The sequence below is a fragment of the Peromyscus eremicus genome, chromosome 20, assembly GCF_949786415.1.
Source record: "Peromyscus eremicus chromosome 20, PerEre_H2_v1, whole genome shotgun sequence".
NCBI lineage: Eukaryota > Metazoa > Chordata > Mammalia > Rodentia > Cricetidae > Peromyscus > Peromyscus eremicus.
This window is the reverse complement of record NC_081436.1, coordinates 11537237-11549937: the sequence shown is the minus strand read 5'-3', so window position 1 is coordinate 11549937 and position 12701 is coordinate 11537237. Positions and strand designations below refer to the sequence as shown.

The window sequence follows — 12701 nt, the reverse complement described above, 5'->3', positions numbered from 1 at the left end:
CCAATCATTCTTCTACATCTTAAAAGCAGGTCAGATTTCAATTGTGCAAAGGAAGTAACATATAAGTATGCATGTCTCACTCAACTACAAGTTGGAAAGAGAAAAACTAAAATATGTACAGCAGTACTAGAACAAGAATAATTAAAACAGAAGTAAGGTGATGTATAATACCATGCTTACCATATGAAGACCCTTCTAGAAAGAAAAATCAAAGGTATTTATACTTACAACTTGAATTACGTGTGTAGAAGTATTTTATTTCTGACACATGCATTGGTAATTTATTAGAATACCAGGGCTACCTGGTATGCTTCTTTTATCTTGAAAAATAGCTCTCCATGCTAGTGAAGGTCTGAGTAATCATCACTCCTTTTTCTATGTAGCTGATGAGACAGTTGTAGCCTGTGTGGTGTGCAAAAGCAAGTTCATTTCAAGTTACTTTCACAAGTTGAATTACCTGTGTGTGTTCTTAAGCTAACATTTTTTCAATGGTAGAAACACCCAAAGCATCCTCTGGAACAACCTCTGAAGCAGCTGTCAGCAGCACCCCTGGGACAGCAAGCCCTGGAGCCCAGGATTCTGGTAGGTCCACAGATGTCCCTGGTAACTTAGAAACCAGTAGACATGAAAAGTTATGGGAAGTGCTGAGCTATTAAATGAGATTCTAAATGGGACAGAATGAGAGTTAAGAAAATAATGTAGATATGCCCTTTGCTGTAAACTCCAAATTATTCAGGGTTAACAGTAACGACAAACTACATGTTCAACACCACCTCTTTTTGTTTGTTTGTTTGCTTCTCTTTAGCTTCTGCAAGGACCACCACTGCTGGTTCAGTGGCCCCAGCCAAACCATCTGCCTCTGCCAGCACAGAACCAGGTAAACAAATGGGAGAATTCACTGAGTGTTCACTGTCAAATTCTTCTGGTTGTTATCCTTACTTGCGACTCTACCATGCTGAAGAATGGAAATGAATCTCAGAGACTGGGGAGAAGAAGCTCAACTGCTAACCAACAAATAGCCTGAAGCTGAGGGAGGGATGGATTAGGTGTTCTCTAATCAGAGAAAACTACCTAGACACCCAGTCTATACTCATAGGGATGAATAAATTCAGCATCCTGTGTGGAGTAGTTTGCAAGAACAGTAGAAGACAGTTCCAATTTTACAGTCTTTGCTATGAGTTGAAACATAGAACTTTTTTTTTTTTCCCTCGAGACAGGGTTTCTCTGTGTAGCTTTGTGCCTTTCCTGGAACTCGCTTTGGAGACCAGGCTGGCCTTGAACTCGCAGAGATCCACCTGGCTCTGCCTCCCGAGTGCTGGGATTAAAGGCGTGTGCCAGATATTTATTCAAGAATTGCACAGACTCATGGTATTAGAATCCTTAGATAGCAGATATGCACACTGCTCAAATCCTTAAGGTTGCTCCCAAAATGCTGCCCGGATTGTAAACAATAAGGATCAAATATCTGGAGAGCTATTAAAAATGATACTAAGGAAATGACAAATATTTTATTCATGAACAAATGAACATCAAAAAAAAAAAAAAAACAAACCCTAAGTAATATACAGGATTCTTCTGGTTAATTTTTCTGTGAACAAGAAATGGAGACATGAATATAAGTCAAGGAGAGCTATGTTAAGATCAGCGTGCAGGTCATGTGTTTGACATCATCACAGATCATGGTCCTGATTTGTTTTCTACTTTGAAAGGAACCAGTGGGCCATCTGTTGTTGAAACAACTGGAGTCCCAGAGAATAAACTGACACTTCCTGAGGCTGACTCAGGTGAGTAGCGGATGCATTTTGGTGTCATGGCTTCTGTCATAGGGAGAGTCACTCTCAAGCAATGCCTCTTTTAAGTCATAACAATTGAAACTCAGCTACAAATTTATGTAGCATGAAGGACTCCATTGTAAAAAGATTTTCATAGTATTACTAAACCAAAATCATCTGGATGCATTGAATTTTCCATGTACCAAATGATTGCAGGGTCAGGCCACCTATAAGAAACAAAGTCCACATAGAGTTTAAAAGGTCTTTATTACTTTCTCAGGCTCTCCTGAGACTTCAAGTCCCGTATCTTCACTAACTATAAGTCTAGGCAAAACTATAGCAGTGAGGTCCAGTGTCACCTGTCCTGGAAGCCCATCAGGGAAACTAAATAGTAGAGAAAGAATCTGGGTTCTGCCCTATCCCTTGTTTTAGGTAATGATGGTCAGAACAGGATAATGTATAGAATGTTCCTCCTAAAATGTCATTGATTTCTAGTACCTTTAGGCTCTTACATGTTGCTTTCATGTGTAGCATATTGCCTTTGGAAGATCCAACAGCTGACCAGTTTAAGTTCTCATGGGCATTTTTAAATATAGGTACTTTTTTATGTACCATATCATAGAGAAATGGAAGATTACCAGGTGTAATCTGAGCAGGTACGAATGAAGACAGAAATGGCAAAGCCTTGTATTTAGGAAAGAGCAAGAAATGTGTGAAATGCCCCTTTCCATAGATGCTTACACAGATTGTGCTCTGCTTCATCTCAACAAGTTTGCTGCATGAAGTAAAGACTCAGCTCAAAATGGCCAAGTGTCAGAGATAGCTATGTTAGTAAAATTGCAGGAAAACAAGGACCATATCAATAGCTATTAAAAAATGATCACCTGGGACCATGCCATTCCAAAACTGTGCTTAAACATGTACTGCGACTTTTTGAATTTTAAAATGAGATTAAGTAATTAATCTCATTTCTTAATCTGTATTATAAAGGCTGTGTTTTAAGCACCTGTCTACTGCAGACTGGAATGTTTATAATCCATTATTTTAGAGCACATGGCTTGCGAAGCAGAGCTTTGTGTAAAAAAATCTAGTCCTGGACTGCTTGTGTTAATTTTTAACATAACTGTAGAGCAATGTGTACCAGGGTTGTGTTTTTTTTTTAATTTTTTCCACATCTGATAATAATTAAATTGTAGCATTTGGGCCATGGACGTTGATGAGAATATTCAATGGGTTTATTACATTGAGCACAATTTTATTTTTTTCTTTCACTTTTCTTTTTTAAGAAATTTTTTACTCACTCTACATACTATCCACAGATCCCCCCTCCTCCCTTCTCCCACCCACCAGCTCTCTTTTCCAAGCCACCCCACATCCCCACATCCCCCAAATCGAGGTCTCCCGAGGGGAGTCCACAGAGCCCAGCACACTGAGCCTAGGCAGGTCCAAGCCCCTTCCCACTGCACCAAGGCTGTGCAAGGTGTCACACCACAGGCATCGGGTTCCAGAAGCCTGCACATAGACCAGGGATAGATCCTGCTCCCCTGCCTGAGCGCCCCCCAAACAGTTCGAGCCAAACAACCATCTTCCGTATCCAGAGGGCCTAGTCCAGTCCCATGGGGGCTCCACAGCCACCAGTCCACAGTTTATGGGCTTCCACTAGTGTGGCCGGTCATCTCTGCACGTCCTCCCATCATGATCTTGACGTTCTTCGCCTGCAGTATCTCTCCTCTCTCTCATCAACTGGATTCCCAGAGCTCAGTCTGGTGCCTGGCTGTGGATCTCTGTATCTGCCTCCATTAGTCACTGGACAAAGGCTCTATGATGACAGCTAGGTTATTTGCTAGGCTGGTCACTAGAGTAGACCAGTCCAGGCACCCTATGGACCACTTCCAGCAGACCAAGGTGGGGTCAACCTTGTGGATTCCTGAGAGCCTCCCCAGCACCCTGCCTCTTCCTATTGCCATGATGTCCTCATCTATCATGGTATCTTCCTCCCTGCCCTCCCTCTCTGTCCCTGTTCCAGCTTGACCCTCCCATTTCCCTATGTTCTCATCCCCCACTCCTTGCCCTCTGTCACGCCCCCACCCCCACCCCCACACTCAGCCCACTCCTGTAGATCTCATCCACTTCTCCTTCACAGAGTCATCCATGTGTCCCTCTGAGTGAGGTAACCTAGACTCAGAAGGACAAACATAGTATGTACTCATAGTGGATACTAAATGTGAGGGAAGGGATGGCCAGACTGCAACCCACAACTCCAGAGAGGCTAGCTAACGGGGAAAGACCCTAGGAGGGACACATGAGCACAATTTTAAATTCCACTTTCTCTTTAATGGGCTTTAGCAGGCCCTACAACACCCCCACCTAGTGGTGAGAAAGGAAGCACACCCAGGGAACACAGCTCTGCAGTTACCAGTCCAACAGGACCTGCATATCAATGCCTATGAGAGAAAATTATCACAGGAAGGATGTAAGAAACATGCTGAAGTCATACAGGTTTGCAGTTGTGTCCACCATTAATTATATCACCAGAGGCAAATGAGCACATGTTGAAACTCCTACTGCCTAATTTTCAAGGCCAAATGAGAGTAATAGGGAAACTGAAGAACTTTCTTTAGGGCTGAGCAGGACCATGACTGTGAATATAACAAACACCATTAGTGTGAGCGCAGCAGAACCATAAGTATGAACACACTATGACCATTATTATTGTGAGCACAGCAGGACCATAAATGTGAACATAACATGACCATTAGTATGAACAGAGCAAGACCATGGGTATGAGTATGGCAGAGCCATGAGTAGGAGCATGAGGATTAGGAAACATGGCCAAGGACAATTAAGAATGAACTAATGGCGTGAAAGGACAATTAAATGTCCTTAGATTGTCTTCCTTTCTGTTTAATGACTAAGCAATGTTTGTCCCACAGGCACAAGTGAAGGAGCAGGTGCAGCTACTACTGGAGCCACTGCAGGAAGCACATCTGGAAGAACAGGTAATGAGGGGCAGGGGAAGGTAATAGGTAAGGAGAGCTCAGCATCCAGATTCCATCAAAGATAAAAGTTTTCATGGATATTTGTTACATTTTTTCCCATTGTGTCAAGTGCTACAGAAATGAGAAAAAAAATCAAAAGATATTTGTTGAGTTCTCAGTAGCCTATGTGATGCTGGAAGTTATAGTAGAAACATAAGGAAGAATTTTTGAAGGCAGAAGTTTCTGTCCAACCAGCAACTTCCAAATACACAGCAGCTGCTTCCCAAATTACCACACTGAGGCTTATATTAATTATTAATGCTTAGCTTGTAGCTCAGGCTTATTACTAACTAGCTCTTACACTTAATTTAATCCATATTTTTTGTTTGTTTGTTTTTTGAGACAGTGTTTCTCTGTGTAGCTTTGGAGCCTGTCCTGGAACTCACTCTGTAGCCCAGGCTGGCCTTGAACTCACAGAGATCTGCCTGCCTCTGCCTCCTTAGTGCTGGGATTAAAGGTGTGTACCACCACTGCCCGGCTTCATAATTCTTATCTATGATTAGCCACATGGATTGGTTACTTTCCTTGGTATTGTATTCTCATCTTGGTTCCTCTGTGGCTATAGGCAACTCTGGCTCTGCCCTTCTTCCCATTATCCTTAGTTTGGTTGCCCTTCCTGTACTCCTGCCTGGCTAATGGCCAATTAGCATTTTATTAAGCCAATTCAAGGGACAAATGTTTACAGTATACAAGAGGATTATTCCACAGAAGTTTTTATCTTCCCACTTTGCTTCCATTTGTAAAGAATACATATTGTGTTCACAGAAGATATAAACATAATATAACAAGTAGGACAGAAAGGAATTGTGGGAGGTGTGTCAATGACATTATAGGCATGAGGATAGACAAGATCACTCAATGTTGAACTTTCATAAAGTAAAATGATTGCTATTTCTTAAAGGAAAAACATTAAGAGAATAAATTAATAATAAGAATGGTTTGATTTACCAAGATCTAGAGTCTTACAATCCAGTTACATTTGTGTGAATATTTATCACTTTTAAGACAAAAGCAACAGTCTTAATAGTCCTTTAATGAAAGTTTATAACTTCATATAATCTTAGTCTAACATTTTTCCACTTGATCAACATAAGGCTCAACTGGGGCATCATCTGGATCAAGCCCTGGAACAGCAGGTGTCAGCACTCCTGGAGAAGCAAGCTCTGAAGCCACAGGTTCCGGTGAGATACAATAGCTGGGGTGATGGTCCAGTAGCTCCTGTCCATGCCCTACTGAATAGAGAGCTCCTCTGTCTTCTTGGGATTTAACTTAATGATAATGCAGTGCTGATAAGTGCTGAGAGGGATCATTTTAATTTCATGAACTTCTAAAATATTCCCAGCAAAACCACACACACAAAAAAAATAATCAGGTCCTCAACTTCCAATTTGTTCTTCCTTCTAGAAACCACAAACATTTCTGGAGGCTCCACCACTGTGAATCCTGAAACATCAACTAGACCAGTGATGACCTCTGCTAGGAGCAGTCCAGGTAAATGAGACAGAGAGAGAGATGTCTGACTTGAGTGTGTGCACGGAGACCATTTTCTGCATGTGGTGACTGGTGCACAATAGAAAGGAGTAGTAGGAAATTGACTCTGTAGGGGCTACTGCATGAAAGGCTGTAATGACAGATGTGGAATAGATCATATTTCTGTAACTAGCCACAGTGTTTTGAAAATCCCTTACAACTTGTAAGGCTTTGGCTATTGTAAAGGGAATATGACTTGATAGGAGAATCACTAGTGATTGTTTTGGAATATAAATAGAGGGGCCTTCAGACTCACTGAGCTTGTATCTGTATTAGAAAGTGTTTTAAAGTGTCAATACATTCCAGTGTACATCCTCACTTCATTAGCACTGAGTTTGCCTTAGGGACATTAAATACAAAAATAAGTGGCAAAATTAAGTGCATCCCATAAATAATAGATCATACACAATTATTCTTAAAAAAACTGTATATATTTTATGATCAAATGTTGGAAATGCTGAATTGGAAATGAGGAAGTGAAAGAGAATATATGAAAGAGATGTGAAATCAGAGAGCAGCATGGCATGATGAACTTTATCAATGGTCCTAATGTCCATGTACTGTTTCCTCTGAAAGGGACCACTGCACCATCAGCTGGTGAAGCAACCGGAGCCTCAGCCCAGCCTGGAGAAGAATCAGGTGAGCAGGTGGTGTTCAGAATTGTGAACTTACTTGAAGCACAGTAGCTGCATCAAGTGTATGGACATCTGGTTAACCAATCCCAGGTTCCTAATTGTGTCTGTGTGAAAACAGAGCCAGAACAAAAAAAACCTAACATATTTGAGACTACCATAGTAGAATAATAGTTTAGGGAACTCAGGTCTGACATTTACTGCATTCATCTATTATATTCTCTTGAGGATTAATAACAAGAAAACTTCATTGTTAACCAGGCCCATCCAAACTTTAAATGAGTATTCCCTTGACGTTTTCTCGGGCTCTATTGAAACCTCAGCTCCCATCAGCTCCTCAGCTGAAAGTGCAGGAACCAGAGCAAACCTAAACCCCAACTTCACAAGTCCTGGGCTCGCAGGTGGTAAACAGTTGTGAATGAGAATTCTGGCCCAAGTGTTTTTAAAGGAATTCTTAACAGACTTCTTGTTTTTTCTATAATACGATCCAGGCTTAATTATTCCTTGTATTTAAATGAGTCATAGTATCTTTAATCTTTCATAGTTGCTTTATCATATCCAGTTACAATTTTATGTTCCTCATTCCTTCAGTGTTGATGATGCTGATACAGATTTTTAGGCAGCTAATTATTTTGTCTGTGTCTTACCAGCAACAACTCTAGTTTCTACAGGTATAACCATAACAGCAGACAAAGACAAAGGAAATACCAATGGCCTACCATTCAGAGACGGTAAGACCACATAATCAGTCAATAGGAATAGTGTAAAAATATGTTAAAATGATGATATTGTTGCTTGACACTTCAGGGTTTCCCTGTTAACCTCACACATGTACCTTGTAAGTTAGTAAACATTAGTGGCTAGGTGATGACATTTCTGTGAGTTGAGATATTATTAAATGTACAAGATGCAAAAGTGCATTAGAACTTCCCCATTCTTTGATCTGTAGGTAAAAGGTGAAACCAACAAAAGATAAAGAAAATGTGTTTATCTTTGTGAATGTAGTCTATTGAGAGTCTTTAAGTAGAAGTTATGACTTAGAGAATTTGCAGGACAATATTCATTAATGAGATGATTTGTTGAAAATAGAACTTACAGAGTGTCTTAATTAGGATTTACTATTGCTGTGATGAAGTACCATGGCCAAGGCAACTTCTAAAATGAAACATCTAGTTGGAGCCTTGCTTACAGTTTCCGAGTGTTAGTCTATGACCACCATGGCAGGGACCACAATAGCAGTCGTGAAGTCATAGCTCTGGAGCAGTAAGTGAGAGCTTCTGTCCTGCTCTGTGGGCAGAAAGTAGAGAAAGAACTAGATTGGGCCTGACTTGATCTTTGCAAACCTGAAAGCCCAACCCCAGTGACACACGTCCTCCAACAAAGCCACATCTCCTATTAAGCCCACAAATCTTCCAACAAGGCCATACCTCCTAATCCTTTCAAAGCAGTTCTATGAACAGGGTAACAAGCATACAAATTTTGAGGCTATGGGGCCCATTCTCATTCAAACTATTACACATGGGAACACAGTTCAAATGAATAAATAATTCAGTATCCTTTTACTTGTTTTTTACAAGACAGGGTTTCTCTGTGTAGCCCTGGCTGTCCTGGACTCCCTCTGTAGACCAGACCACCCTGGATCTCACGGAGATCTGCCTGCCTCAGCCTCCTGAGTGCTGTGCCCCCACCTCCCAGCAACTGATTGTAATTTCCAAATGATATCCATGAACCCACATTTCCTGAAGTCTGAATCAGGATACAAGGACCTTATGGAAAACCCAGTCCCTTGTGCCCTTTGTGTATCACACACTGTCACTGGAGATGAGGAGCAGATACGAGATTTGCTTCTCTACTGACAGCAATTCCACACTGCTGCTTACAGGAGTGATCTACTAAGGCCTGAAACTGAGGTCATACTCTTGGGAAAACATTTGACTGACACAGTGGGGTGATATTTCTTTGTTGAAAAAGGCTTAGGCTTTTATTAATTTTCTTTAAATATTTTTCTTTTCTACTTACATTGACCACAATTTTAAAACATGAATCACAGCTTGAGATTGTTATATTAGTTATTGTCTCATATATGTAATGCATTCAGCTGGGTCTAGATGCCAGAGCTTGACTTGTGAATGTGTTCTTAACCAGTTCAGTGACCTGGAGTATGCCCCCAATCACATCCAAACACATGCAAGGAACAATAAGTGCAGTTAGAGTAGATCTAAACAGCATGGATACTTGATTTTTGTCTAGGGCATTCTCAGGTGCTGTTTTCTCATTAGTAGGTAAAGGAGGGCCCACTATGTCAATGCCTACAAAAGGAGCAGCCAGCACACCCAGGGAACAAGACACTGCAGCTACCACCCTAGGAACCTCAGGTAATTTCAAACATGCACTCAAGTGTCTAAGATATGCCCAACCAGGAAAACATGAAGGCTGTTGTGAACATGGTGGAAGTGCAGATCATTGAAAGTGTGATTGCGTTTCCCAGAATCCTCTTCAACGAAGCAGTGCATTAGAATCCAGTGTTCTTCTTTGCCAGGTTCAACAGGGGGATCTGTGGGAACTTCCACAGTAGCTGGCAAAGGAAGCTCCACTGGAGTACCAGGCACTGCGGCCTCCAACTCTGTTACACCATTAGGTCAGAGAAGGGGTTGGTTCTCTCCCGGCTCTGCTACCCCTTCCTTTCTCTGCCTCTTTTTCTCCATTCACCCCTTTTCTACTTTATTCCATTGTTTTCCCCATCCCTTTCCTTAAAGACACCTTTTCCTAGTCTTGTTTTTTGGCCTTTACTCACATTTGCTCCCATCTGGATACATTTATTTAACAGTTGGAGGCTAAGAGCCACACATGAGAGTCACATGTTTGTCTTTCTGAGTCTAGGTTACCTCACTTTATATGCTTTCATTTCGTCCATATTCTGGCATATTTCATAATCCTGTTTTTCAAATGTATCGTATTTTTATTATGAGCTCTTCTGTTGATAGACATCTACACTGATTCTTTTTCCTTGCTATTGTAAAAAGGAGCAATATTACACAGATGTACATATGCCTCTGTAGTAGGATATACAGTCCTTTGGGTATTGGCCCAGAGCTCACTTTTAGATAAGGGGTGTTATTAGTTGAATTTAAAAGTAATAGATTTATCATATTTTTGAAAAGATCATATTACCAGTGTATTACAAGGCTACTCTATACATCTTAAGTAACATCTCAGCACCCAGGAAAGTGCCATGTAGTTTTAGGGCTATGTCCAATTTCAGAGACCAGAGACCTCAAAGTTATATATATATATATATATATATATATATATATATATATATATATATAGTGTTGGGAAAGCAGAAGTGAAAATAGTCTCTAATCTTAGAATCTGTTTCTGCAAAGTGGAAAACAATAAAAACTAGCCTGTTGAATTTTAAAGCAGGGTAAGATGCATATCAGTCTGCTAAAGAACCTGCAGCCAAGCAGGTACAATCCATTGCATTCATGTTCCCAGTATAATCCATAACAGCCCTCAAGTGAAAGATCTTAACAGCATCATTTGTTTAAAAACAGGCCATGCTAAATTCACCTTTGGAAAGAATGCATGTGGATGAAGTGTTCATAAATGACTCTGTGGAAAACTTTTCTTATCGCATCTCTTAAATACTGTGTTTGTTTCAATGTTTAATTAGCTGGCTAATTTATTTCCTTATGCCAGAAATACTTTTCCCAAAAGTATAAAGTAATTTAGTGACACCATCAGCTTAAGCCTGAATGTGTATTTGTGCTCACAGAAGAGCAGCACAAAGGCTCAAGGCACCAATGGGGTTTTATTTCATAAAGATGGGATATTGATGGATACAGAAACTAGAATATGCCGGTATTTCTATTAGTCACAGAAAGGGATGCTTAGTCCATACCTGGAGAACTTAGAAAGGACAGAGTAGATTCCAGAGACTGGGAAGGATGCCCCCAGGAAACAGTACCAAGATTCCTCACAATAGAGGTGAGATGCCAGCAAGGGCATCAAAAAGAGGGACAGATCAGGAGATCCCTTCCCTGGCAGAGCATCAAGTAGAGTTCAGAGCTAGGACAAAACAGTCCCTTCTTGGAAGAAAAATACTAGGAGACTGTCAGAGATCATCAGGTGAGAGCATTCATGGAGTTGGAAGAAGGAGGGTGGGAGGACTCACAGAAAGGTAACTGAGCATCTATCAAGAATACTGACTGGCCTTATCTAGAGAAGAGGGAGGTATTTTGGAATGTGGAAGAATCCCTGTGCATCCTGGGTATAAAGAAGCATGGGAAAACAAGGTTGTATTCTTGGAGGTCAGTAGTTAACAGTCAGAAGTTAGATGAAAGAGAAGGCCCACTTTTTAAAAAAAAAATCCCTTTTCTGTAAGAACGTAAGAGGGTGCTCTTGGTCTGGGAAACATGGGGCAGAGCAGAAGCCCATCTGCTGCAGCATAGATCTCCTGTTACTATGCCACCACAAAAACCCAATCCCAAAAAGGGGAAAAGAGAACTCCAATGTCTGCACATAATCTTTGTACAGTTATTTCTTTCGGTAAATTAAAAATTTTAGCACTAGCAAGCAAGTTTTAAAAAGAAATCATCAAACAATACAAAAATGCAACATTAGCAGTGATTTTAAATCAAAAATAAATAAGGATATGAAGAGATGTAAAATGTAAATTTGGAAACTTACATTAAAAATATATGAATAACAGAAATATCAAAAAGCAATTGATGAAAAGTAAGGAGGCAGATTGAGAGAAACAAAAATTATTTCAGATTTGAAGGATAAATAACAAGTTGTCCAACAAGAAATAAAAAAGACTAAAAATATAGAAAAGGGATTTGGGGGAGGGGATAGGACTGAGTGAAAAGAGGCCTCCCACCCAAACACTGCAGTACTGTTAACTGAATTTAATTTTTTCAGTGTCTCATACACATAACAACAATTAATGAAAAAAGAAGTCATGAATTTGAAAGAACAGGGAGGGACATATGGGAATGTTTGGATGGAGGAAAAGGAACAAGTAAATGATAAAGTATCAAAAATAAAAGAAAAATACGTTGATAGATTACAGCCAAAATAAAAAAGATGAAAATTAGATAAATGTTGCTAGGTTACGGGCGGTAAGTGGCCAAATGAGTCATTAAGAGAGATTGGAATGGGGGGCGGGCTGGCGGGAAGGTGAGGGGGGCGGGAGGGGGGAGAACAAGGAAATCTGTGCCTGTATGTAGAACTTAATTGTATTGCAAAATAAAAATTTAAAAAAAAAAAAAGAAAAAAAAAGAGTTCAGGAATGAAATAAAAGAAAGGTAACTCTGCTAAGGATGAAAAATGAGCCTTCAGGAAGAAGATGCTTGATAATTTCTATTAATTAAGTGAAGGTGTTCTCAATATTAAGGAGCTCACTGATAAAATTCATAACAGTAATTGGCCTGAGACCAACAGAAACAGCAGTTTTCCCCAGAGAGGCTCAAAAGGCATTGGATTACCACTGTCTCACAGAGAACAAAAATACCAAAGATAGGAGGAATGAATGATTCCTTCCTTAACATTACGTAGATTCCTCAGCCATCCACTCAACAGCTTAGTACAGAATCACCAGGTGCACTCCCTGGTTGAAGGCAGGGAGGTGACAATGTCAGGCATGTCACACAACCATTCAACACTTCTACAATCTGTAATAAGCTGGAATAGGTAAGAATTGGAAGCGTGAGGTTTGAAGTAGA

General features: G+C 40.4%; 1 protein-coding gene across 1 annotated transcript in view; it reads left to right on the top strand.

Annotated features, from left to right (window-relative positions):
• The window catches only part of Muc19 (mucin 19, oligomeric), a 194988-nt gene that overhangs the window by 143457 nt on the left and 38830 nt on the right, over positions 1-12701 (top strand). The window contains exons 109-116 of the mRNA XM_059247992.1: positions 806-877; positions 1710-1784; positions 4706-4771; positions 6215-6301; positions 6917-6979; positions 7623-7703; positions 9255-9347; positions 9461-9610. Of these exons, the coding sequence (XP_059103975.1) occupies positions 806-877; positions 1710-1784; positions 4706-4771; positions 6215-6301; positions 6917-6979; positions 7623-7703; positions 9255-9347; positions 9461-9610 (687 nt within the window). The remainder of the gene's footprint in view (positions 1-805; positions 878-1709; positions 1785-4705; positions 4772-6214; positions 6302-6916; positions 6980-7622; positions 7704-9254; positions 9348-9460; positions 9611-12701) is intronic.